Source organism: Pezoporus wallicus, unplaced genomic scaffold (genome assembly GCF_028554395.1).
Source record: "Pezoporus wallicus isolate ANWC-B61680 ecotype Strahan unplaced genomic scaffold, APGP_CSIRO_Pwel_v1 contig_8476, whole genome shotgun sequence".
Lineage (NCBI taxonomy): Eukaryota > Metazoa > Chordata > Aves > Psittaciformes > Psittacidae > Pezoporus > Pezoporus wallicus.
In genome coordinates, this window is record NW_026641139.1 from 175,223 (window position 1) to 202,718 (window position 27,496).

A 27,496-nucleotide genomic window follows, 5' to 3' on the forward strand; every position below is an offset into this window, starting at 1 on the left:
GTCCCGGCCGCCGCAGGTGCCGCCGCTACCGCTTCCCCGGGAGAGGAGTCGCTGAGGAGCCGGCGGCGAAGCGATGCAGGAAGGTGAGCGGCTGCCTGGGAGCCATCGGGCAGCGCTGCCTGAGCACTGACTCCTTTTCCCCTGCAGAGAAAAGTGCTGACCCCCTTGCGCTTGGGAGATGACCCAAGAGCCCCCGGGACAGCCCCAGGGCACGGAAGGCCGAGCATCCCTTGTTTTCCAAATGTCCTGTCGTCCTGGGGTGGGTGCTGGGACACCTCTTGCAGCCCATAGAGCCTGGCCAGTGGTGGGAGGAAGTCCCTGATGAATGCTGGGTCGTTTCCACCTCAGCACACTGTTTCTCCACAGCCATTGTGATCACCGAGCAGCCAGTATCCGTCTCCGTCCCCTTGGGATACTCCTTCACCCTGCGGTGCAGAGCCGAGGGACAGACATTGCTGCAATACCAATGGTTTTGTCAGTACCAGGTAATGGTGGGAACAGAGGTAGCCCTGGTGTGGCACCAGGCTGGGTCCCTGCCCACAGTGATGGAATTGGTCCTCTGCAGGCAGACCTGGTGCAAACAAGGAAGCTAGGAGAGGGGGAAAGGATATATGTACATGACAAGGGCCTCTGCCCTTCATAATATCATAGAATCATCAAATGCTTTGGCTTGAAGGGATCTTAAAGCTCCTCCAGTTCCAAACCCCTGCCACGAGCAGGAACACCTTCCACTAGAGCAGGCTGCTCCAGGCCCTGTCCAGCCTGGCCTTGAACACTGCCAGGGATGGGGCAGCCACAGCTTCTCTGGGCACCCTGTGCCAGCGCCTCAGCACCCTCACAGGGAAGAGCTTCTGCCTAAGAGCTCATCTCAGTCGCTCCTCTGGCAGGTTAAAGCCATTCCCCTTGGCCTGGCCCTACAGGCCCTTGTCCAAAGCCCCTCTCCAGGTTTCCTGCAGCCCCTTTGGGCACTGGAGCTGCTCTCAGGTCTCCCCTTCAGGAGCCTTCTCTTGTCCAGGCTGCCCCAGCCCAGCTCTCTCAGCCTGGCTCCAGAGCAGAGCTGCTCCAGCCCTCACAGCATCTCCATGGCCTCCTCTGGCCTCACTCCAACAGCTCCACGTCCCTCTTGTGCTGCTGCCCCAGAGCTGGATCAGGGCTGCAGGGGGGTACTCCCCAGAGCACAGCAGAGGGGCAGGATCCCCTCCCTCAACCTGCTGCTCACGCTCTGGGGGTGCAGCCCAGCACACGGGAGGGTTCTGGACTCAAGTGTGCACACACAGACAGGTTATGCGGAGCTTCTCCTCACCTAACACCTTCAAGTTCTCCTCAGGGCTGCTCTCAGTCCTGTCTTCCCCAGCCTGTGTCTGTGCTGGGGATTGCCCTGATCCAGAGTCAGGACCCTTCACTTAGCCTTGTTGAACTTCATGAGGTTCCCATGAGCCCATCTCTCAAGCCTGTTCAGGTCCCTCTGCATCACATCCCTTCCCTCCAGTGTGTCAACAGCTTGGTGTTGCCAGCAAACTTGCTGAGCATGCACTCAATCCCACTGTCCATGTTGCTGACAAAGAAGTTAAACAGTGCTGGGTAGGATGCACACTGAAAAAGCTCCTTCTCTCACATCCGTGCAGCTGGAGGAGGAGAGTATTTCCACCTGTTCTTACAAGGTGCCTGCTGGTGCCTTTTTCTACCAGCAATGAAGGGGACTTGCCCCCCACCACCTGTGTTTTCCCTTTAGTCTGTCTGCAGCCAGATTCCTGGTGCTACCAAGCAAGACTTGCCCATCACTGCACAACAGTCCCAACTCTACACCTGCAGAATCAACGACCTCTACAAAAATGCTGTCTTCTCTGACTGGGTGAAGGTGGAGGTCCATCATTGTGTTGCCAGAGGTATGAGCATGTCTTGTAGCTTTTCCACATTTTATGCTTTGCCCACCCTTGCAGCAGTGATCCTGTGAAGTTCCCGGGGCAATGTGTCCTCCCAGCTCAAAAATCGCAATACAGAAGCATTGCTTCAGGAACATAAGCCTGCAGGCCTAACCCAGACCTCTGTGCCCATTCTCTGGGTGATTCAGGTCCATGTCATGGTCTGCGTAACTTCGGCTCTAGGTACTTGCTCCTTTTTCCTGGAGTTATACTGGGTGTTTGCCTGTTTGCGCTTGACAGTGGTACTGCACAAGGCAATATGGCTATTCCAGAGCTGAGCAAAAATAACTCCAGGTGTGGCTGATGGCAGCATGTTGACTTTGTGCCGTTGGCAGGGAAGGGCAAGTATCAAGTTTGGGAAGCCAGAGGCAGGTTTTGGTGTGTCATTTACTATCATGGGTGTCACTCTCCAGGATTCCCTGCTCCCAAAGCAGAAGGGTGCAGTGGTGATGCTGCAATCACAGCCATCCTTTGCTACCTCTTGGAGTGGTTGGAGAAGCTTGCTTTTCTGGCAGTGCGCACAGGTTCTTGTACAGGGAGAAAAACTTACCCTTGTTTTCTGTCTTTGTGGAGGGAGGACCAATTCTGTGTTGCTGCTTCACAGGACTGCCCCCTCGGCTCTGGCAAGGAGAACCAGTCATCGTCCTCAACCCCACTGAGCAGAGGGTGGACGTGGGTAAGCCGCTGCAGCTGCAGTGTGCTGCCATGGGGGTCCCAGCCCCCAGCTACCAGTGGTACCAGAATGGAAAGCTTCTAGACCACCAGAAGAAAAAAAAACTCTGGGTAATGTTGTCTTGGGGTAGTTCAGACACTTTGGCTGCTGAGGTGGGTGATAGGAGAAGCTCATTGCTGGGTGGTGGGCATGGGAGAGCCTTAGAAACCTTGGAGAGGCTGTTGAAAATTGTGTCATTGTCATCCTGGACAAGACAGTGTCAGTCCTTAAGCCTGGCTTGCATCTCTCTGGCAATCTCGGCCGTGTTTTGATCTGTGTGATAGGTGGATGCCATCAGAAAGCAGTGTCTCGTTGCCTGTCCTCCCAGCCTCTCCAGCCCTCTCCAGCCTCATGCTCAGCAGTTCTTCCCTGCTGCCTCGCAGGGTTGTGGGAGAACACTCCATGTATCACCCCAGTTGCTTTGGTAGCTGACTGAAGGCCTCCAGGTGAAGAGGGAATATGTTTTATGGGCTTCTTTCAAAGCTGCAGATGTTTCTCTAAGAAGTAACCCATTCATAGATGTGTCACAGGCTCTTGGCAGGTTTCTCATTACTTTTTGCAGCAGTGGCACATGAACAGCTATTGCATGTCAGCGCAGGGACTGTGGACTGATGCAGCTGCAGGAGCGCTGCCTGCCTGCAGGAGAACTAGAAGGAAAAGTGGTTAGTCCTCGCAGAAAAGAGTCAGGTTCACAGCAAAAAGTGTGGCTTTATTTTGGGTTACTGGCTGAACGCAACAATGCTATCTTCTTGAAGCAAGAAAAACAGATTTCCTTGTGGGGCATCACGTGAAGGGTAACGAAGACAAGAGATCCAATCTCTTCTCTGGTGTAATAGATGATATTAGGGGACAGTGGTCTCAGATTGCACTTTTCCCAGGCAAGTTCAGGCTGGGGATTAGAAAGAGGTTCTTCATTTGGAGGTGGGTAGTGCTCCTTGAGCCAGAAAGGCAACAAGATGTCCATCCTTGGGGGTTTTCAGTATTTAACTAGACAAAGTCATGGCCAACCTGACCCAGGGGTGGCTTTCTGAGTAGGAACCTGGGCTGGAGAGCCACATAGGTCCTCACCAGCCGGTACTTCTGTGATTGTTGTCAACGTCAAGAGAGATACATAATTGTTGAAAACTGCCAGAAAAGAGCTATGATCAGAAATCTAGAAAATGTTACCCAAGAGGAAAACCAGGCAACCTTCTGATTTTGGCCACACACCATCCTCCCAGTGTGGCTCCTGAGCCAGAGTATGGCTATGACACAGAGTTTTGGGACTGCTGAATAAAGAAGGGAAGTCAATTGGGCAGGGGATTCTTGCGCTCTAGAAGCTGGGGTCAGCAGCCGACCTTAGCATAGAAACATAGAATCATAAAATGCTTTGTGTTGGAAAGGACCTTAAGATCATCTAGTTCCTGCAATGGGCAGGGATACTTCCCCCTAGACCAGTGTGCTCAAGGTGCTGTCCAGCCTGGCCTTGAATACCTCTGGGGCCACTGAACTTCCTAGAAAAGACAGAAGCCATGGGAAACCTTAGCTTTGTGAAGCAAAGAATGAAGAATAAAGATTTTTCATTCCAGGAACACAGGTGCCTTTGGCAGATACCGTCAGGGGGCTGTAAACTTTCACCATAAATAATGTGATTTAACTTTTGATCTGTCTAGATCTCCCATGCAAAGGTCAGTGACTCCGGCACATACCTCTGCTGTGCCTCCAATAGCCACGGCGAGCACTGGACCAATGCAGTGGATATTCACGTAGGTGAGCAGAGCCAACCCACATCTGCTTTGCTGCAAATCACCTTCTAGCATGAAAAGTAATTGGAGGGCAAAAAGGAGTTTAATGGTCTTGCTTGGAAGTGCTGAACTGATGAACAGGGAGCCCAGTGCTGGTGTGTTACCCTGTGGCTCAATCAGTGCAGGGGGAAGCTGGGGTCCAGGGGGTGGGATTAGGGGAAGTAGGATGCATGGCTCTGATACTTGCATCTTCCCCCGGCGTGGATGGATCTTGCATGCTTTTATTAACATAAAGAAAGACCACGAGTTTAAAATACCACTTCTGCTGGGAGACAGAGCTGTGACACTTCAGAGCAGAGATGCAACACGGGGCTCTGCAGAAGAACTGGAGTGTCCTGGCAGTGCTGTGACAGCTGTCAGGGAAAGAGCCTGCAGACTACAGTTTCACACCCTGGATATACTGGATACAGTGATCTCAGCAGAGCTGCGCAGGCCCGGCTGAGCAGCAAGCACAGGCATCTGTCACACTGTGATAAATAGGATTCTTTGATAACAGAGTTCAGAGGCAGTGAGGGGAAGCGGCGTCTATAACAGAAAAAAGCCAAAAGCCAGTGATCCACTCTCCCGTGGTGTAGGATGCTTCTGGGTCCTGCAGTCTGTCACAGACCTGACATCTGAGGGTAGGTTGAGCACTCTTGGATTCTCATGTAGTTTTCTTGCCTTGCCAAGGTGTTGATTTAATAGCTCCTTGGCCAAATTGCAGTAGTCTCCTATGCTAAAACTCATTTACAGCCCTGCTGAGATGAAGTGATGTACTCAGACACACAGAGATGGAGAGGATGGTGGTATTTTGGGAAGGTTCAGGTCCTTTGGGCTCACAGCCCGGGCCTGATGCTGCATGAGCTAAGAGGGAGAAGATGGGTCCCCAGAGCCTTCGGCATGCTCCACCTTCAGTGTGTGAAGCCTGCTTTGGCCCTCTGCCCTGCTGTGGGACAGGAATAGCATGGGCTAGCTTTACTGGCTCCTTACTCCATCTGGAGATTGTATGCTATAAACTTCTCATGTCACCTTTTAGGCTGGCTTTAAAATTGCTCCAGAGTGTAAATTGGCCCTGTATAGCCAGAGAGTACTCTCCCTGCCTCCTCACTGGTGGCAAAACAGCATCCAGGGAGGACAGGCAGTGAGAAGGATGCACTGGATTGGGATTGGTTCAAGATGCTACAGCTGCTTAGCTTTACCATGTAACAGTCAGCTCTGTCAGAGGCAGGAGAGGATGAGTGTATTTCCAGGCAACTCCGGTGCATTTAGCAACACTGGTTTGGGTACTAAACTCTTCCAGACCTGAGTTTTAGGCAGTTAAAAATATGCCCTTGATTTCTTCTTTTTGAGCGGTAGGGCCTTACGGTTTTCTCGTGGGCTGGATTATATTTTGAAATTTAAATTGGAAAAGCTGGAGCTGTTGGGTAATGGTGATTTTAAGAGACTGGGCAAGGGAACTTTTGGAGGTCATGTAAGTGAGTCACATTTAGGGTGACTTTTCTGAACCGGAACTGCTAAAAGGCAGGGAAAGGCTCTGGGAATTTTATCTCGATCAAAAGCAAACAGGTGACTTCCCCTGCCCTGGCTGCTTGTGGGGAGAACCCTGTTCTGAAGCTTAGGCTGAGCCTTAGTTACTGTGTTGCCTTTGCTTTCGCTGCAGTGAGGGAGTGGGCAAGTCATCTCGGGAAGCACGGCAGCCGAGCCAGGGCTGGTGTGAGTAGCACAGACCTGCTGATGGGTTCAAGCTCCTTCGTGCTGCTCTCTTTCCACTGGCCTGCCTCTTCTCCAAGCTTTGCTTCCCAGCTGCTCAAGATTTCATACATCAGGCAGGATTCTATACATCCTTCTAAAATCACCAGACCCATGTTTTTAAGGTTAGCAATTGGGCCTGAGGAGTGTTGCTTGTGTGGATGCTTCATACTGTATGATCCAGCTTTGCATTGCTGGGGGATGTTGGAACAGGTTTCAGACTTGTGGGAGTTGGCACTGGGGTGCTGGGTACAGGCTTATCGTTTCTTCTGTCTTTTCCAGGTACATGTCGCTCTGAAAAGTTTTTTGGTGAGTCCTGTCATCATTTCTTCCTGAGCAATTCTTCCCCTAATTAGAAGTCAGGCTTTAGGGTAGAAGGGAGGACAAGGCATAGGTGTGTTTTTCCTGCAGATATCACTTCAGGCCTCTGTGCTCACCTTGTCATGGGCTCTGTGCTTCTGGAATCAGAACTGCAAGGCACAGGATGACCCGCATCCCAAGTCCTTATCAGTTTCCACAAGTGGAGTAAGATTATTCCTAATGAGTAACCCAGTCTTCACATCTGTGCCTACCAAAGCCATTTTAAAAGTATTGTTCACATGACACCGTTTCCCTTCCTTGCAATACCTCCTTGAAGCAAGAAAAAGCTCCTTGCTCCCACCACTGCTGAGTACCATAAATTTGGTTTTTTCCTACAGTGGAAGGTGGGGATAAAATGAAAGCAAGGATCCTGGGGTTTCTCTCCTTCACGCTCGTGGGGGAAAGGACCTCCTACCCTGGTTCAGTGCATCTGAGCACTGCTGGCATGCAAGACCTGTGGTTATGGTAGGGTAGCTGCTGAATAGCCTCGGTAGTGTGGATCCTCCTGCACTCCTGGGATTTTGGTTGTTAAGTGAAAACTTTCCAAGTCTCTTGCAAAATGATGATTTGTGTATTTTGTGAGTGTTCAGAAAGCCAAAGGCTTTCTGCAGGGCGCTTCAGGCTTATAGCAACATAGGGGCTATCTTTCCTGCCTATATGTAAGAAAAGATTTCCTGTGTCCTGACTCCCAACAGCAGGAGGTGAGACCTTGTCTCCTGCTGAGCATTTGCAGCTTTGTCACTTGGTATTTCTTTTAGCTACAGGCAAGATAGCACTTTTAGTGGGCAACAACCACTACCAGCATCATCCCAACCTCATGGCTCCCGTCATGGATGTGTTTGAGCTGAGTCTCCTTCTGGAGCAGCTGGGCTTCCAGGTTGTCTCCCTTCTGGATCTGAACAAGGCTGAGATGGAGGCAGCAGTCAGTCGGTTCCTGGAGCTCCTGGGAAAAGGAGTCTATGGTAAGGCAAAGCCAGCCCAGTACCTGCCAGTGCTGAGCAGGCAGCAGCTGATGTGCAGGTAGCAGCGGTAGAGGACAGGGAGGAGGAGGGATTTGGCCATTTTATGAGCAGCTGTTGAATTAAAAAAGAGGAAATTGAACTTTCCTTTGGGGGATATGAGGGAAAGGGAGACCTGCAGCATAGTCTGCAGTCATGCCAGGCTTTTAGGGATCCAGAGCTTCTGATGATGAATGGGAGAAAGTGTTTTGATTTTGCCTATCAACTGCCCCCACCACTCTCCTTTGTGAGAGGGGGAGCACCTTTTTAGTGGTGACTGCTACAGCTGACAGTGATTTCTCTGTTTCTCTTTCCTGATGGTCTCATTTGGGACTTTGCTTTTTTTTTGCAGAAGAGCATTCCCAGCTGCAGCTGGCTTTGAGGTTGGGCTTTGAGCTTATTGCATGCGATTCTCAGAGAGAAGCATTCCTCAAACACAAAACCAGCTAGCAGATCTTGTGGATTTTACAGCAGATGTTCAGATGTGGTGGTGAAAGTAGTTTCTTTGGGGTTTCTGAGGTTTTCTCAACCTGATAGATACCCTGAAAACACCTTGCAGGTGTAGGTTTTTTTTTTTAATTCCAAGCTGACATGCAAGGCTTATCTTCACTGCCCTCCCAGTTGCATGGCATAGCAGGGCACTCTATGAAGGTCAGTGTGGGACAATTCCAGCCCTGCGCTCAGCAGGAGGTTTGGAGGTTTTGCAGTGGACAAGGACACAGCCCTGAGTGAAATGCTGCAAAGCCACCTTGTTCCTGGAAGCACTGACTCACCCCAGCAGGCTGAGCTGGCAGGGAAGGGCAGAACATGATTGTCACCACTCCAGCCAAGCACATCACCTGATGGCAGCATAGTTCTGTGACTTCACTTGCAGCTTCCTCTTGTGGTTGCTCTCTGAAATCCATTTGTATCTTGGGCTTTACCTCCTCTCCCAGGCCAGAGGCATCCTTGGTCAGCTTCTCTGCTTGTCCCATGGCACTGCCATTCCCAGTCTCTACTCCTGTTGCATGAAGACTGAATAGCATTTTATCCATGGCACTTCCCTTGTTTTCATAAGCATTTGACAGAAAAAACTATTTGGAAATGGCAAACCGTTCATGCTGTCATGCCTTATTTAAACTTCTAGTGCTTTTCTGCATTTGTGGCCACTGATCCTTCCTGGAAAACTGTCTTTGTGCACTGTCAGGAAAAATGCTAACAGCTGGGTTAGTGAGCCTTGAAGCCTCAGGTGTTTGCCAGGCATAGCCTGCAAGTGGTTTCTTTGGATGGTGGTTTTCTTTACAGCTTTCTAAGCTGAGTGGTCTCCTATTATTTGGAGGCAGTGAACCCCAGCACAGGCTGATCCCAGTAGCATGATTGAATTGAGGACTCTTGCTGTAATTGGTGGCCTCCAGACTTAATGGTGAAGCATTGGGTCAGTCTGCCTGCTGGTTGCCCCAGGGTTTCTCCATCTGAAGTGTGATGCCTCTCACTGTGATGCTTCTTCCAGTATTTCTTCAGCTGTTTTCCTTACATAAAATATAAAGAACCAGGTGAAGCACAAATCACTTAAATTAACTTGTCTTAGTAATAAAAACACACACTAGGAAAAAGCTAACAACTTCTAAACTGTGTATTTTTCAAGGCACTAACTCCAGGATAAACATCAAGAACTGACTGAGAGGTTTAGGATTCATGTAACTTATACGCAGGGCAGATAATGGTGAGAGAGTAGCTTCAGAAACAGCCTAAGCAGCCTGTTAGAACTAAAAAGCCCCCCAGGGGCATGTGTGATAGTCAGTCTTGAAGGTCCATGTATGTCTGTCAGACAAGCGCCTGCAGAGAGGCATTCCAGTGCTTCTGCCTTTTTTTTTCTGGTTCAAGGAACCTGGAGGTGCCATCTCCTGTGTAGCTATCACCAGAGCTTGAAGTCAGGAGAGCTTTGTTTAGACATTCAAGTGAAACAGGGAGCTGGGAGGAGAGGGCTGACCAGTGAAAGACTGTCACTGGGCTGAAGTGAGATGCTCTGATCTAACATAAACACCTCTCAGCATGCCCAAGGAGTGAGGCTGGCTGTCTTCTGAGGTTTAACTCCAGCTGGGGCATTCATACATCTTTTTGCTGAAGCAGATCATAGAATCATAGAATAGTTAGGGTTGGAAAGGACCTTAAGATCATCAAGTTCCAACCCCCCTGCCATGGGCAGGGACACCTCACACTAAACCATATCACCCAAGGCCTCGTCCAACCTGGTCTTGAAAATTGCCAGGGATGGAGCATTCACAGCCTCCCTGAGCAACCCATTCCAGTGCCTCACCACCCTAACAGGAAAGAATTTCCTCCTTAGATCCAATCTAAACTTCCCCTGTTTAAGTTTGAACCCCTTACCCCTTGCCCTATCATTACAGTCCCTAATGAAGAGTACCTCCCTAGCATCCCTATAGGCCCCCTTCAGATACAGGAAAGCTGCTATGAGGTCTCCACGCAGCCTTCTCTTCTCCAGGCTGAACAGCCACAAATTTCTCAGCCTATCTTCATACAGGAGGTGCTCCAGCCCCTGATCATCCTCGTGGCATCCTCTGGACTTGTTCCAACAGTTCCATGTCCTTTTTATGTTGAGGACACCAGAACTGCACACAATGCTCCAGGTGAGGTCTTACAAGAGCAGAGTAGAGGGGCAGGATCACCTCCTTCAACCTGCTGGTCACGCTCCTTTGGATGCAGCCCAGGATACAGTTGCTTTCTGGGCTGCAAGCACACACTGAAGCCAGCTCATGTTCATTTTCTCATCAACCAACACCCCCAAGTCCTTCTCCGCAGGGCTGCTCTGAATCTCTTCTCTGCCCAACCTGTAGCTGTGCCTGGGATTGCTCCGAACCAGGTGTAGGACCTTGCACTTGTTATGGTTAAACTTCATAAGGTTGGCATCAGCCCACCTCACAGGTGTGTCAAGGTCCCTCTGGATGGCAAAATCAGAAGATCAGAAGAGAGGACATAGCCACATGGATTAGTGTTTGAGCATGGTGCATATTGTTGCTTCTAGCAATTTGTTTATCTTCAGGGTGGTGATAAGAGCTGAAGATGTGTCTGTCCTCCCTAGAATGGCAGGGCCCTTTAGATGGCTGCCCTCCCTCACATGTCCTTACTGACCTGTCTGTGATTTACACTTGTACAGGGGTTGGTAAGAAGGGACTTTAGAGTTACCAGCACAAGGTTAGGGTTGGTTGTAGCTCTCCTTATCAGGTCAAGACTTCTAGGCATGGAACCCTCCATTTATCTGCCTGTCTGTCCCAGGCTGCACCACTCTCCAGGGAGGTCTTTCCTGCTGTTAGACATGACCCTTCAGGGGTTGGTGTTCATTGCCCCATGTTGTTCGGTCAACTCTGACACAAGAGTTGGGCTTTGTTGTCTCTGTAACTGCTCCTTCAGGAGCTGTTAGACCTTCCTCTGCCTTCACGTCTCCAGCCCAGCCCAGTTCCTTTACTCTCTCCTCCCAGGCCCTGGATATCTTGTAGCCTCTTCTTGGCTACAAGAAGCCAACATCTTTGTAGCCTCTGCTGGCCTTCTTCCAGCTTCTCCACCCTCATCTTGAACTGAAGTCCCTAAAACTGGACACTGGATCTAAGCAGCATCTCCTGGGACCAAGGAGAGTGGTGACAGCTTCTCTGGTGATCCTGCATCTGCTAGCATAGCCCTGTCCCCAGTGAATGCTGGCTCGTCTTCAGTGTGGTGTCCACTGTGACTCCAGGCCCTTATCTCTAGGCTTGCTGCGCAGCCCCAGCCGAAATGCTGCCTGGGTTTATCTGCCTCAGTGCAGGATTTTGTCATTGTTATTGAATTTGTTCTTAAATTTCTCAACCACAGGGCAAAAGCTGGTTTCATTTTCAGGCACAGGAATATCGTTTAGCTGTGTATTTAAGGTGATCCAAAGGCTTCTCTAATTCACCGTATGGACGGAGTGGCTCATCTGACTGGTTTTCCTCCAGATCTCCTCTCAGAAGAGCTGCAGAGGATTTTTGAAGGCTGCAGACATTCCCTGAGTGGTCTAATCATTCAGCCTTCAGGCAAACAAGGAATCTCCCTGGATTTTATTTGGAAGTCTTAAAAAGTCCCGAGTCGAAGTGCAACGAGAGCAGAAAGCTGTGAGTGAAATACTAGGAATATGCTGTCATGCCGTATTTAAGCTGCATGCTGATGCTTCCTGTTGTATAAGCATGCCTGGAGCTTCTGTTTTTAAATTTGGTACTTGGAAGCTTCTCCCTGATCAGCAGTTTTGACCCACGAGATTTGGGAAGAACACTGAAATACTAGCTTGGAATAAAATACACTTTTCCTTCTCTAGGCCAATCATTAACTTTCCTGTTCAGGGGGAGAAACGAGGTCCAGGAGAGATTTGCAAAGCTGCTCAGCTGACGTGAAACTCATGTCATTTTGATTTGAACACAAATCTTTGTGGTTTGTGTAGTGTGGGGAGCACTTGGCGGTACATTCAGGGTACACAACAAGGCTTCAGAAGTTACAAGATTTAATGATTGATCATTCTTTGTGGTTTTTTCCATAATATTTCATTTTCTACCATGTATCAGTGATGCTGCCTGGTAAGGGATGTCATCACCTCCCTTGCACATACAGGAGTGCTTGATAACTTGAGGGGCCAAACCTGAAGTGCCTGCATCTGATTTTTGCAGAAGGCTCCCTTTTTCATACTTTTATAGTCTCAGCAGAGGTTTTGATTTGCAAGCTCTAAAAATATAAAACTTCTGCAAATCAGAGCCCTGCCTTCCTCTGGCTGGTGATCCACAAGAAGAGGAACCCAAATGCTGTGGGCAGCTGTGAAGACAGCATTTGAGTAACTTTCCATCATCCCCTGAGAATAGAAACCAAAGATGACTTGAGGACTTTTTTGATGTAATATCATGCTTTCCATCCTCCGTACAATGAGATCATGCTTTCAGTCATTCAGCTCCTGCCCCATTCACTGCATCCCTTGCAGCATCAGAGATCAGAGCGAGTGCCCTGAGTGAACTACCAAGGCAGGAACCTTGGAGGGAAAAGAGAGGAGAGGTTACTCTGAAGTTTGGGCTTTGGCAGCAAATTTGACTAAGGAATTTCTCCTGAGGTGTTTGCCTCTTAGCCACTTGTTCTCATTTCTGACCTCTCATTTTTCACTGTCCCTCAGTTGTGGTAGTTTGTGTCACTTCGCAGAGCTATTTTTAACCTGTTTCAGTTCCCCAAGTTGGCTTTCACCCTTACTCCCAAGCAGTGGCGTCAGTGCTGGGAAGGGGTAGTTGGCCACTAGACAGCTTTCTTTCAGGAAGCTGCAGCCCATGTAGGAATCCCTGTGCAGCAGGAATGCCCTTCGGCAAACACATGGGTTGGAGCACTAGCTTGGGCTGTGCCAAGCTCCTTAGTGCTGGCTTTCCAAGTTAGATGTCCCTGTGTTGCCATCTCTTGTGAAGACAGAAACCTTTTCGAAGTGTCGTGCTTAAGAATAAAACTCAAAACCAAAATTCTTGTTGGGTACTGGTCTTTCCACCAATATTTGGATAAGTCTGACTCCTCATCAGCCTTACAGGGCTGGTGTCTGGTCTGAGGTTGTTGAAGCATGTGGTCCATGTGTTCCGGACATCTGGAGATCAAGTCTGTCTAATTTTTCATCAGCTTATAGGTGTGTAAATACAGGCAGACATTTTAAATCTGGAGAGTGTTTCCCATCACCTAATCCATTGCTAGTCTCTTTTCAGAAACTAGGAAGCTGACAAACTTCTTATTTAAAAGGCTGTTAAGGTATATATCATAATGATAAAATACTTTGTTGTAACTATTCTATGATTCTTGCCAAGAGATGATGATTAACCAAGGCTTTGTCCAAAGGTGGCCTTCAGCCTGGCATTCCTGAGAACATGGAGTTCTCTTCAGTCCACACCTTTCTGATGATTATCAGTGGGGAATTACCAATTAAAGTTTACCTTTTGAAGGAAGAGCATCCTACCACCCTCGAACTTACTATTATCCTTCCCCATTTACCGCATTTCTCCTCCTGTTTGCATTCTCTCCTTGGTTTTCCCCTCAGTGCTACCTAGGTGCTGAGTTTGGGTGTTGAAGCACAAATGGTTATGAAAATGGGTAAACCCAGTGACTTTGGGGTCTCATGACAGATGGTACTGAAGACCACAAATGCAGGAGAGCCCCTCAGGGCTGCTTCTGTCTCTGCTGAAGGGAACAGACTAGAAAAAGCCAAATTTGTGAGGTCGGTTTCATAGGTGCCCCTTGCTGCAGTATCCCTTCAGGACAGGAGGTGGGACATGGCTGTGTGGAGCTGGTTACAGACCTGGAGGTTCACACCATAGCTCATCCTTTTCTCTCCCTGTTACCAGCTATATTCTACTATGCTGGGCATGGGTATGAACATCTGGGGAGGAACTACATGGTCCCAGTTGATGCTCCACAGCCCTACGCCCCTGAGAACTGCATCAGCGTGCAGAGGATCCTCCAGAGGATGCAGCAGCAGCAGACAGCCCTGAACCTCATCCTGCTGGACACCTGCAGGAAATGGTAGGTTGCTTTTCCCCCTTCCTCACCTGCAATGGGCAGAGCATGGCATTGTGAGGAGTCAGGGGAGACAGCCCCCACTTCAGCAGTGGGCTTCTACACAATCATGTGGGGTGATCCCTTGGATTGCTGGGACCGCATCCTCTGTTGTGCTGCTGAGCCCAGTTTGTCAGGTTGTAGAATCAGCAAGACTCAGGTCTTTCAGGATGCCCTGGGAAGACCAGTCTTCCCAGATGCTGAAATCATCAGATGCTGCCTGAAAGAAGGGGGTGGAGACCCTGTTATGATTTTTGGGGGTGAAAAAGCCTAGCAAAACCAGATAAGTTGTCTAAAGCCTGTGGAGGGCTGGGTCTGCCCTTACACAAATTGTTGGCTGAAACTTAGTATAGGGTTTGTCTTTTTGTGCTTCAACCCCCTGCACTGAACCACCCGGCCCAGTAGGCTTGTAGCAGCATCTTGCTGACCTTGTACTTTCATGTTGCATGTTGCCCACATGCTCAGGCTCTCTTCTCCTGGCTCCGTTTCAGTTAACATCTCAGTGAAAAGAGTGCAACATGATGGGGAAAATATTTTAAGCTGTGGTACTTGGTTTTTACTAGCCTTATATGCTTCTGAAGTGCTCATGTTGTAATGTGGGACCCAGGCTGCTGCATTTTTCCTCTCAGATCAGCATTTTTCCTCTGTGGAAAGCTCATCATTCTCCCTTGGCCTGCAGCTTCTGGACTGCAGGAAATTACTACTTGTCCATTTTCAGCAGAGGTAGGTGGACTATTCCAGTAGAAGCTGTTATTAGTCCATTTATTTCAATCTCCTGAGGCATATTTACAAGTCAGAAAAGACATGGAGATCAGATGTAGAAATTTCACTCTTCCTTCTGTGGTTTCTGTACCAAGAACCATAAAGATGACAGGGATTTTAATACTGTTGCCCTGAAAGAGCTGCCAGCTCCTGGAAAGTTGTTAAATCTTAGATGCCTTTTAGCTGGAGAGGTGGGAATGCTCACTTTGAATAGCTTATACACTGCCTGCCACAGCTCGGAGTTGCCAGTGTAACTGGAGCTTGATGTTCTTTGATACCTGCCCCTGAATGCCCCACAGTGAAGCATCCCCTTTCTTCCTTCTTGCTCACCACTGCTCCTGACAACATGTTGCTTCCCTGCACTATCAAGTGCCTCTGTGGCACACGTGGCAGCAACTTGCTGCTCTCCCCAGCATGACACCAGGCAGGGGATGTCTTGCAGCCAAGTAGGAGCACTTGGCTTTCATGGATGCACTGGTGGAGCTCGGCTAGTATGCCTCTGTAGCTCATGTGAGTGCAGTGTGTGATGGAGAGGTAGTGTGGTGACATGGAGTCTGCACAGGGCTTGCTAACACAAACAGCGACCATCTATGAAATAGCTTTTGAGCTGATGTCTCTTTTCTTGGCATTGCCAGTGGTTTCTGTGCTCAGTGGAGCCTTAATGACATGTCGGGAAAAGGATGCAGCATGAGAACCACTGTGATATTTAGGCATTGTTGTGAGGCTGTTTTTCCTCACCTAAGCTTCATACTTCTTTCCTCCCCTTCCCCACAGCAGGCACAGCACCCAGTGCAGTAGGCGTTATCACCAGGCTTGTGGGGATTGCTGTAAAAGCTCTCTCCTAAGCTCATTTTTCTTGGGAAGTTCCTGTTTCAGCTCAGCAAAGCATTTGGATTTCAGAGCTCCATGTGTTGACACTGCTCTGTAAAACAAGGCTCCTGGGGCCTTCTTTCCCAATGCCCTTTTGGTTGGACTGGTGCTGCAAGTCTGTTGACAGTCCACTCAGCCATGCATGAACTGGGAGGAGCTGTGTCTGTGCTAAGAGGATCTCACCCAGAATATCTCTTCATCCCATATGTTGGCATCAGAAATGCCAAGGCCGTGAGAAACACATCCCTCTTTGCCAAGTTGTAGCAGATGTTCAGCTTCAGCAGAGAAGGAGCGAGGAACATGGAGCCTGTGTGTAGCCTCATACATTTATATGCTGATTCTGGGTGAATGCGATTGCCTCTTCCAGGAATTGCCCAATTTATGAGAATTTCTAGCATATGCCACTTAGGACAGAAGGAGGACACAATCTCCTAACTGGGATGCAGATGAGAAACAGATTGCCTGGGATGCACAGCGTAACTTAGACTGGTTTTGGAGCAGGAGGGATGCTGCCACCTTCTCCACTGTCAGGTCACACTCTGGAAATGCCGCTGCTGAAGCTCGCTTTCTACTGGACAGGATCACAGCCAGCATTTCTGCTGCAGGCACTAGCTGGCCTTGCTGGAGCCATGGATGCCTGCTGGTGCCGTCGCAATAGGTTTGCATCAGCTCTTGTCCGCAGCTTTGGGTAGATGTCACCAAGATGGGGACAACAGGTGCTAGACTTATTGTGGGATCCCATGTCATATTTCTCCTTGGACCTGGAATCCCGGATTTCTTCATTTAGGAGCAGATAAATCTGTCTGCTCAGTGTTCATATTTAGAAGCATATCTCCTTTCCCACATTTTCTCTTCTGATCATCTTTAAGGAAATAACACAAGCCAGATGAATGTTGCCATTAAACATCACCAGACTGCACCACCAGAACTGGTAATGTGCTGGCTGCTGGCAACACAACCATCCCTTCTGCTCTCCTTAGCATGCCAGCTTCAGCCCTGAGAAACTGTGCTGGAATTGAATAACAGAGAATAATGCCACCTCTGTGCTTGGCTCTTATCCCTGTGTGACTGAGAACAGTTCCAAGTCACTGGTGTAAACTGGAGGCAGCCAGTCCCTGTTCTGTTCAGTCTGGCTGCAGTCAGATGGGCAAGGCTTGTCTGTTATGTGCAACCATAATATCTTTTTTGGTGGAAACCAGAACCACCTTAGAGATATACCTCATTTTGGAAATAACAGGGTCTGAGCTCACTGAGCTGCATCTTGACAAGGGTTCTGGAACCAGGTTTGGGTTCTGAGACCTGGGTGTGCATCCTGATCCCATCTCTCAGTGAGATCTAGAGGTGCATCAGCTGTAGCATGTTCTGGTTTTCTGGGGCAGAAGGTGTGTGCATGGTCTGGAAGGGAACTGTGGGACACCCCAGACCCCCGGGACAGGTGGTTGAGCTGTAGCCATGCAATGTGCACACCTCTGACTTCTTTATGGGCAGTCATCTCTTGGGCAACAGTGAACCCGTGCACTGTTGTGCTGCTTGGGCTTGTTACAGTCCAGCCTCAGGAAGGAGGAGGCATGGCTGTAGCCACAGCCCAGGCTCACTTGCCAGGCAGGGAGCAGCTCACCAGTGCAGACAGATCAAAGCTAGCCCTATCTACTCACTTCCCTGTGGTTGTGTTCTTTGTGGGCTGATCTTACTGCCATCTGTAGGAGATGGACTTGGTGGAGCTTAGGCGTTTTGTCCCCTCCAGGCACATGCTGATGGATGTCCTTGACACTGACTACTGCCTTTGCCTGCTCTTCCAGGTACAACTCCGAGTGTGCCCTTTCACAGGTACAGCCACTGGAGCCCTGGGGCAATACTGTTTATGGATACGCCACGTAAGTAGTGGCAAATGTGGTTTGGCAAGCCCATGCCACAACATAGGACCAAGTGCTGGCACAGCCATATCTTCTTGCATCCTTTTGTGCATGGTGGCTTTGGAGACATGAGAGGGCTTTTCTGATGTTTCCTCTGTCTCTCACCCTCCACCTCTAGCATTTGCTGTTTAGGCAATTCTGTCCTTCTTCCTGTCATCACTAGTGGCAGCCTGTGCATCAGTTACAAGTTATGCATGAAAGTGGCATCAGCTCCTGTCATCTGTCCTGCCCAAGGCACATGATCACCTGAAGCCTCCTGAGATGATCAGTGTTGCTCACTGCTCTAATGCCAGTTCTCCTGGCTTTTCAACTACTGACACTCCCCTAGGTTGGCAAAAGAATCTTTACTGTCCTCTGCGTGCTTCCCACCCTCTCCTGGGCCAAAACCAAGCACTTTGTGTCATTGCTTGAGAAGCCAAGCTGGACTCAGCTGACAGAGTCTGGATGGAGTCAGCAAGCCCTGCCTCACCCCGCGGCTTCACGCCCCTTGCAGAAATGTGAGGACAATTCCTTACTCTTCCAGGAGTGAAGATGCAGAAGCCTATGAGTTGCAGGATGGGGAGTTCAGCTCTGGGATCTTCATGAAATACCTGAAGAAACATATTCTGCAAGAGAAGAAGGTTACACACATGCTGGAGGATGTGCTAGAAGGTAAGGGATGAGCTAGAAACCACTTGCTTCATTAGCACGGATGAGAATTGATAGCAGCTCCCCCATCCCAGCCAGCCAGCCAGTCATCCCTCCTTAAAAACCAAACCACAGACCATGTCCCATGTGAGCTTTTAGTAAACTGGCAGCAGTACAAAGACGTTAACGTAAGGTATGAAAGCTAATGAGATAAATAAGGAACATGGAGTGACCTTTGCACCTCCAAACTCTCTCCCCCAGACGTTGGCCAGGATCCCTTGGTTACTGGGAAGCAGGTGATGGAGATCAAGCATACTTTGAAGGAAGCCCGGTCCCTGACGGATCCGATCTGTCCCTTGAGAGCCCGGGCCGAGCGCTGGGGGCACAGCCATGGTGAGCAATGCACGATGCAGAGAGGGCTACCAGTTGGGGGTGAGGAGAGGGTTTGGGGTCTCTCTGCCCCTCAGGGACACTGATCTTCATGGAGTTGTTGGCAGGATGCTCCAAGTCCCCTCTTGTCTTTCCCTTCCAGAGCTGCTGAGCAAACTGGTGACCTTCCCCTGCGGGGCACGGGTGCAGCTGCGCTTCCACCGACTCTTCTCCAACCTAATCTATGTGTGTGCCAAGCTGCAGCACTCCCCGGCCCACATCGCAGATACCCGCCTCCTGCTCTGCCGACCCACTGTGAGTCCTCCCTTCCCTGCATTCCCAACGGGCTCCTTTCCCCAGAGTGGAGTTGGGAGGGTGGCAAGGGTGAGCCCAAGGGGTCCTGAGGGCTGGGAAAGGCTGAACCCCATTGGAACAAATCCCCTCCTCTGCTACCTCTGATGCAAATAATCCTAACTGCAAACACCTTTTTGAGTGCTCCTTCCATGCATCAGTACCCTGCAGACTGTCTGCCTTGTTCTTAATGCATCAGAAGAAGGATTTTGTGGCAGTTTTGATGCCTTTAACCAGTTACCCTTGGACTGGTTTCTGATCTGCCCAATTAAATTACTGCATTTAATCTGACTGAGGTGAAGAGGCTTTCTGTTTTCTGTGTTTGGAAGCAGATCTGGCTTTTTGTATCATAGCACCACAGAGTGGTTTGGGTTGGAAGAGACCTTAAAGCTCCTCCAGTTCCAACCCCCTGCCACAGGCAGGGACACCTTCCACTAGAGCAGCTTGCGCTAAGCCCCGTTCAGCCTGGCCTTGAACACTGCCAGGGATGAGGCAGCCACAACTTCTCTTTTCTTCTGAATCATGCCTTCTTAGCCCACTGTGCTAATACATCTTAATGCAACAATATATTTCTTCCCTCTTGAGCTGTACCAGCTTCCTTGCACCCCTTCTAACACCTTTCCTAACAGACCATGTATCCAGTGTGGCTTTTCTGGTGATATCCATGCCACCTCTAAGGATTTAATTTGTTGCTCCTTTTTGCTAACCATCTTTCTCCTTTTCTGTAGTCCTTTTGCTGAAGCATAGTGTGACTGTGGTGGATTTTTTGGACCTCATTTCTCATGGAGGGGCATTGCCCCTAAGTACTTTGTGGTCACTGATTCAGCGCAGTGTGTCCAGCAGGTTTGGAGCCTGAGCCTGCCCATTAAGGAGCCAGAGCATCGTTTCCTGCTGTGAGCTCCTTAACCATGCATGAAAACCATGTGTGTGTGTGCGAACTTGTGTCTGCATGTGTTTGTGTGCATCCACACCACATCAGCAATAGCTGGGAAAGGGGCACCCCGCTGCTTGGTCTTGCATTCAGAGCTGTCTCAAGACATGGTCCAGGCCTGGCTGGAAAGATGCTTGATGGAAAATGAGCTGGAGGTGATGACTGACAGAGCTGAACATGAGCAGCTTGTGCCCAGGCAGCCAAGAAGCCAGCAGCATCCTGGCCTGTATCAGCACCAGTGCGGCAGCAGGGCCAGGACAGTGGTTGTGCCCCTGCACTGGGCACTGGTGAGGCCACGCCTCAAATCCTGTGTTCAGTTCTGAGCCCCTCACTATATGAGAGACATTGAAGGGCTGGAGGAGCAGGACCTGAAGCACAAGTGTGATGAGGAACAGCTGAGGGACCAGGGGGGGTTCAGTCTGGAGAAGAGAAGGCTCAAGGGAGACCTTATCACTCTCTAAAACTGCCTGAAAGGAGGTTGTACTGAGGTAGGGTTAGTCTGTTCTCCCAAGTAATGAGTAATAGGACCAGAGGAAATGGCCTCAAGCTGCACCAGGGCAGGTTTAGATGGAGCTGAGGAGCAATTCCTTCCCCAGAGGGTGCTCGGGCATTGGAACAGGCTGCCCAGGGCAGGGCTGCAGTCACCGTCCCTGCAAGTGTTCACAAACTGTGTAGACATGGCCCTTAGTGATGTGGTTTAGTGGTGGCCTTGGCAGTGCTGGGGAACGGTTGGACTGGATGATCCTAAAGGTCTTTTCCAACCTTGTTGATTCTGTGATTGTAAGAGGGATTGGAGAGACCAAAAAGGGACCCCGATATAGCCATGGCAGTAGGATCATGTCAGGGTCTGACTGGAGAAGACCCCAGTGTTGGACCTGTTTCATTTGTGATCCCAAGAGTGAAATTAAGACACAAACAAGGTCAAGTACCACAACTGATCAGTTGGTTTATTACAAAAAGACAATTATTATAACAAAGGAAATTACTGTTAAAAAAAAGGAGATAGTGATGGGTCAGACAGGAAAAAAGATGGAAATGAAGCAAGAATTCAGGGTGCAGAGGGAGAGGGAGTCTCCACTGTGGGTCCAGCGGGGGTCCATAGTTGGTATCAGAAGTGGTAGGAGTCCTCCATCATCCGTAGTCGGTATGAGAGCAGTGTCCCCAAGAATCCATAGTAGTCTCCAGAGGTGGATGTCCTCATGAAGGTGTCCTGATGGAGGTGTCCTTGTGGAGTTGTCCTCATGGAGGATGTCCCAGTGGAGGGTGTCCTCATGGTGGTGTCTTTCCTGGCGATTACCTTTTCCCCCTTTTATTATGAGTTGGGGGTAATATGTCTATTCTTAATGTAATATTCCTGGTGAACCAGTTTCGCTGGCCTTGCAGCCATCTCTTCAAGTGTCTGCAGCATTTCTTGGGATAATGGGCAGCAATTCCTCACACCAATCCTCAAGATAATGAACAGAAGAATCTTATCTCAGCTCCTCCCACCCATCTCTCAGGTAATGGACGTTGGGGTCAACTCTTCCCACCCAGCTCTGAGACAATGGTCGATGGAATCCCATGTCAGCTTCTCATACCAACCTTAGAGACAGTGGACGGTGGAGTCTGATTTCAGTTCAGTCCCTCACAGATCCCCATTCCTCTTCAGCGGTGCTGGCTCACACTGACCTCCAGTGGTGTCTGCTGACGTGGCAGCACATCCTCCCGTTGTAGTGAATTGCAATTCAGCTGCCCCCGTTAGACATCCACAGCAAGGACACCCACTGTCCAGCGGGACCACAGGGAGATGCACGGGCATCTGCAGGAGGGCACCTGCTCCTGTCAGGATCTGGGCAAGCTGTCTGCATTCTCACTGTGCCAGCCTCCTGTTAGATGCTAAGGGGAGCTGGGGGGCTGTCTGTGCCACACTTGCAAGGCTGAGATGCAGGAGCTGAGGCTGAAGACAAACAAAACAAGGCTAGATCTGAGGTATATGTTGTAATCCCTGGCAATGAACCAAGGGAGCTCTTTGTTTCAGGAAATGGTAGTTTTCCCACTCTTTGCCACATTCTGCTTATCAAAGTGAGTTAAGCAGAGAGCCTGGGCTTGCTGTAGGGCTTGTCAGAGATAATGATGATGAGAGCTTATAGAATTGGTCTATTTTCTTTAGTTGCCCAATGGCAGTGTTCTGTCCCATCCTGTGTCTTGCCTGGCTTGCATTTTTACTTGACAAGCACTGTCTTCAGCGAGAGAGGCTGCTCTAGGACATACATACAAAGGAATAATGCTGAGCCAAGATGTTCCCATTTCTTTGCTCTGTACTGTTTAAATGCTTATTTTTAAAACTTTTATGTTGGATCTGCTCATTTTTAAGTCACTTGATCTGGAGCTGTTTGACCTAATGGCCTCTCCAGTTATGCTTTCCCATTTAGAATACGTGAAACTCTGGGCCAGCCAAAATTTCTGGGAATTCTCTTCATTAAAGAACACATTCCACCTGGGGGGAAATTTTTATAAATAATTATGAATTGACTAAATAATTAATTAAAAAAATCTTTTTCTCCATTTCCTAACTCCTACACAGCCAGAAATGATAAAGGAGACTAATGGAAGAGAAGACCTACCTGCATGCAATTAGATTCTGAAAGCACAGGAGGCTACTGAGGCTGGGAATATGGTAGAGGGGCAGATACTTGTGGATAATGAGTTACTGGCATCTGCTTTGAACCTCATATGTCAGGGCTTTAATTGATCCCTCAAGATTAGGTTACTCCTTGCCCAGGTGAATGTCTTGAAGGTGTTTCTGTGTGACATGGCCCTCCAGAGGCAGGAGGTCAAGGAGAGCTGGTGAACTTTAAAAGCCCATGTGATGAGCAAGAAGTCAGCCAAAGGTGGCAGGAGGCCTGTGTGGCCTCGCAGGGGGCTCTAACTGAGCTCACACATGAAAAGGAGGTGTACAAGGGATGGAAGCAAGGGCAGGTGGTGGAGGAGGACTATAGAGACGTGGCCTAGCACATAGGCGTGGGGTTAGGGAAGCCACAGCCCATCTGGAGCTGAATCTGGTGGCAACAAGAACAGCTTCTACAAGTACATCAGCAGCAAAGGGAAAGCAAAAGAAAGTATGGGCCCACTGCTAAATGGGTCAGGGTATTTTTGGATGCTCAGTGTTTGGGACTGAATTCATCCCACCCAGGGAGGCTGTGTGGTTCAGAGCATCTAAACTTCCTGATGCTGCTTGGCTTTTCCTGGTTTAACTTGGGATGGGATATTGTTCTATCTATGCTAGTCATGTCTGTGGTACACCAGGCATTTCTTAGGCTGAAAAAAAAAAGGGCGGTCCAACCTCAAGGGGCTCAAAATTGCAGAGCAATAAGCAGATGTCTAGAAGAGTACAGTGCATTAGCACAGATCTGAGCACTCCTGTCCTGCTAGTTGAAACCCAGCTGCAATGTTAGTCACTGAAGATTCAGTGTCTGCAAAGGCTGCTAACACAACTGCAAAAGCAGGCACTTAGCATCTGTGCCTGCAAGGAGACAAAGGGAATGTGGCTCTGACAGGCTGATGAATCCCTGGAGGAGCCACTCTTGGAGAGGTCACAGGAATGGTGATACCCCAGGGGAAGTCAGGACTGCAGAAATCAAGACACATGGGGAACAGCAGTGAGGCAACTACAGAGAAGGCTGGAGGAGGGTGCTTACAGCATCATCATGGATGGGGATGAGAGGGGAATAATAGTGGGGTGACTATGAGGAGGGCTTCTGGCCATAAATGATTCTCTTTCTAGTAATTAGGTTGTCATGGGTATTACAAGTCTAGCAGGGTTCAAAAATAACTTTGTCACCTTCATAGGAGTCCATAAAAGCTATTGAAAGCACAGACAGCACCTTTGGTTCAGAAAGTCACTGATTTTTCCATGGCAGGAGGCTGGCATGGTAGGTTCATGTGGGCAAGGCTGGCAGCATGTACATCCCATCTCTCCTGAAGCATGTGCTGGAGAATGGATCTAGCTATATGCAGCAGGGCCACTCCACTCGTTTTTGCAGTCTTCCTTCCAAAGCCCTGCAGTAGTGGCATCCAGGTGGTTCTGGTTTGTGCCTCTCTCTGGTCTCCTGGTTTAGTTTAACCTGGCTGTTGGGCTCAGCATAGTGGTGATGGCATCAAGCTAGCTGGGAGCCAGGTGCCCGATGCAACAAGACAGGGAAGGAGAGGGCAGTGGTCACTTGGAAAGTTGCGATGCTCCTATTTCAGGCACAGTTCAGGCTGGTGGAAGGAACAATGAGGCTTCCTGGCAAGGAGAGCTGCTCCATCCCCATGTGAGCTGTGTTCTCCTCTCACTGGCATACCTGTCTCCCTTTCTGCCAGCTCCATTCACCGCCCTGATCTTCCCTAAGCTCCCTCCAGTTTATATTTCCATTAATGAGTTGCCAGGTGCGGAGATGGGATTTGGCTTTCCTTTGTACAGAGATAAATGGTATTTCCTCAGCCTGCCTCCAGTGCAATTTTGATCAGCAATGATGTTTACTCCTGTTCAGCCAGCCTTTCAAGCAGGGAAGGACCCTGATGCTGCAGATCCTAGCCAGCATTTGGGTTCCAACATTTTACTCTCTACCTCAATATTCTCTTAGCAAAAAAAAAAAAAAAAAAAGAAAAGAAAAAGCTGTGGCCGCTTGCAGGCAGCAGTTCCGGGAGGGTCTATAAAGGCTCCTCTGACCTCTGCCCCCGCAGCGTTCTAACGGCCTCCTTCATCATCATGCCCAGTGCAACTTCTCCTGACAATAGCAAGAACATTTTGCAAGGGTCAAACCCTCCTTGCACACCACTGGCATTGTCTGTGGCTGCAGGGAGCCTTACCGGGCTGCTCTGCTCCCACACCCAAAGCCATGCCAGGACATCCTAGTGCTGGGCAAGTCAGGGCAGCAGGTTCACACCGTGATAGTTGCCAGAGCCAGCTGGCAGAGGTAAGTGCTGTCCTATGGAAAGGACTGGTAGACTGTGGGCTGTCACCCATCCTGGAGTGCTCAAATCCAACGCAAGATACTATTTCATAAGGCCCTGATTCCCTTGTCCCTTCTTGTGCTATTAGCAGCTCTAATATATGATCATTACTGAAGAGTATCCCATAGAGATGAGGCTGTTTTGAATGATTTTGAGTAATTCCCCAAGAATTGACAGTTCTGTAGCTGGTAGGGGGCTAACTCAGCACCCACTACAACTCCGCTTCTCCAGCTATGTCTTTGGAATACTTTCTCCCTCCTCCAATTATGACAGTGGCTGTTGCTGCCGGAAATCCTATTATTACCACAGTTTTCCCAGTAAATGACTCATGGGACATTTAGCTAGGTCTTCCCACTGATATACACAAGGTGTGTGTGTAAAAGCTCTGCATTTCTTTTTCTTGCACTCTGTAGTACTTCCACCAGCATGTACAACATTTCCACCAGCCAAAGTGCCACGGGCACAGGCCAACCACTGGGCACCGCTTTGTGCAGAGAAGCAGCATGTTTGATGGGCAGTTGAGCCATGTCCAGGCTGATGCTGAAATTTCCTTATGTTTCTTCTTATTTTCCTGACACAGGAGATGGACAGTGTGGCCATCCCGAAAGAGAGCCAGTGGGACCAAGTCAAGTCTCTGCTCTCCTCTGTGTACAAGCAGGAGGAGCTGGACTGTGTCTTCCAGCTCTGTGGACTACAGAAAATTCAGGTAGAGAGCTGCCAAGTGCAAATATCTGTGGTTCTCCTGCACCCTCACATAACTTGTACTCCCCATCCCCACTAACTCGAGCTGGATGTGCCCCCCTGTGTGTCTTGTGACTCTGCGTGGACAATACCTGGCATGCCTCTGTTAGTGCAACATCCAGATCAATGTTACAGGGGCTTGTTCATCTTCAAGGCACAAACCCCATCTTCTTTCTCTTGGTTTGCTCTGTTTTTCTGTGCTGCCTAGCCATGGAGGCTGTTCTTTACCTTTATCAAACATGGGGAGATAAGACTAGCCCAAATCTTTCGGATGAAGGATATCTCACTAGGCTGTGTGCTTGCTCACAGGCTGGCCAGGATCTCAAACAGTGGGAGGGATTACCCCCTGCTATCAGGGTGACAATACCAAGCATGACCTAGGCTATGCCTGTTTCACACACTTCAGAAGACCCTCAAACTATTTAAAGCCCATGAGAGAGGCGGAATTGCTAGACCCCTGGCTTGTCTCTTCCAGCAGATTCTCTCTCCTCAAATAGCAGCGAACACCTAGTTTCTCATCTGATTTCTTTTTCCCTCTAGCACCCAGGCAGTGGATCTTGCCAGCTGCTCATCTGCTCTGCTCCATGCAGACTCCCACCAAACATTGCTCTTGAGCTGCTGCCTGGATCTGCCTACAATGAGCTCCATTTGCTGAGTGCGTGACGTGCCTTGGTATATGGCAGCTCTTACAGTCCTTGATTGTTCCTGGAGCTCTTTTCTGAACCCTTCCCAAGCATTCAGCATTGCTTTTAAGTGCAGATGGGAGACCTGGACCATGCATTGCCTTCCAAAATCTTCTTGCTCTATTATACATCTCCCTGCTTTATACAGTCAGGCATCTGAGGTACAGCCCCATGCTCAGGTTCATGGCCAGGGGTTTGGCTGCCATGAATATGGTTATTTTCTGATTTCTTCATCTTTATAAAAATCTAAAATAGTCCTAAGCTGCAAACAGATCCCTGCAGAGTGCTACTGTTTAAAACCGTTGGCTTTTACTGTGCACTATGTGTTTAAGTGGTTCTGTCCCTTCCCTTGCATGCTTTCCTCTTGCATGTGCAGTAGTCCTGTGCCATGGTCAAGACAGATGTTGTGCCATTCTTTGCATGGGTGCAGTCCCCCTTTAATTCTGCTTCCTGTGCCAGAGTCTCAGAGGTGATGCTCTCAGTGACAGTGCCCTGATAGGGCTGATGAGATGTCCAGTGAGGTGGCTTGATTTCAGGAGAAGTTCTGAAATCAAGGAACCGTGTCCGAGTCCCACAGATACCATGAATACATGTAACAGCTCGTTTTCTCTGACAGTAGCATTGCTCCATCATGCCACAGCATGGGGCTGTGAGCCTGCAGACCAGCCAGCCAAGTCTGGCATTTCTGTTGACAATAGCAAAAGCAAAAAACCTCTGCTTCAAGTCTTAGTCTCCAATTCACATTGTGACATTTGCTCTCACCTTCCAGACAGACGTGGTCCTGCAGTTGGATTTGTGTTACACCCAGCTGAGCACAAAGCAGAGGATTTGTGAAAGCCTGCAGACAACCCTCCAGAGATGTCTGCTAGGGCAGTTTTTCAGCCAGATGAATTACTCCCAGCCAAACTACTGGAGAACTCCTGCCTGTGCAGGTGGTGTGTGCCTCCGGGACGCAGTGGCACTGAGCATGGATCTGAAGGGACAAGCATCAATGAGGACAGGCTTTGGCCACAGCTTGCCCAGCAGCAACCCCTCCAACTCCAGCAGTGAGCCAGAGGAGAATGATGAGAGTGACCTGAGTGACCTCTGCTCAGCATTGCTGCGGGCTGGCCCAAGGCAGGACTGCCCCTGACCCCATGGGCTGACGTGCCCAACCTTAGGAACTATTTTTAATAGAGATAACAGTTATTTGAGTGCTAAATAC

The 27,496-nt window shown here is 49.4% G+C and overlaps 1 protein-coding gene across 3 annotated transcripts; it reads left to right on the forward strand.

Annotated features, from left to right (window-relative positions):
- On the forward strand, positions 1 to 27,496 carry LOC130606097 (mucosa-associated lymphoid tissue lymphoma translocation protein 1-like). 3 transcript variants are annotated; one of them, XM_057422102.1, is made up of 14 exons: positions 1 to 83; positions 367 to 485; positions 1,733 to 1,886; positions 2,527 to 2,747; positions 4,287 to 4,383; positions 6,429 to 6,455; positions 7,265 to 7,468; positions 13,861 to 14,038; positions 17,503 to 17,577; positions 18,140 to 18,267; positions 18,505 to 18,636; positions 18,776 to 18,927; positions 25,449 to 25,574; positions 27,062 to 27,496. In XM_057422102.1, exons 1-14 carry the CDS (start codon positions 74 to 76, stop codon positions 27,422 to 27,424), a joined length of 1,986 nt encoding a protein of 661 aa, XP_057278085.1. In that variant the 5' UTR covers positions 1 to 73; the 3' UTR covers positions 27,425 to 27,496. The 3 variants fall into 3 exon arrangements, with proteins under 3 accessions (XP_057278085.1, XP_057278087.1, XP_057278088.1); XM_057422104.1 differs by having other exon boundaries at positions 2,527 to 2,705; XM_057422105.1 differs by lacking the exon at positions 17,503 to 17,577.

Excerpts from the sequence above, each read along its gene's own strand:
- LOC130606097 (XM_057422102.1), top strand. Across the intron at positions 2,748-4,286 it reads CAGACACTTTGGCTGCTGAG|ATCTCCCATGCAAAGGTCAG; the intron begins GTGGGTGATAGG and ends TGATCTGTCTAG. Across the intron at positions 4,384-6,428 it reads TGCAGTGGATATTCACGTAG|GTACATGTCGCTCTGAAAAG; the intron begins GTGAGCAGAGCC and ends TGTCTTTTCCAG.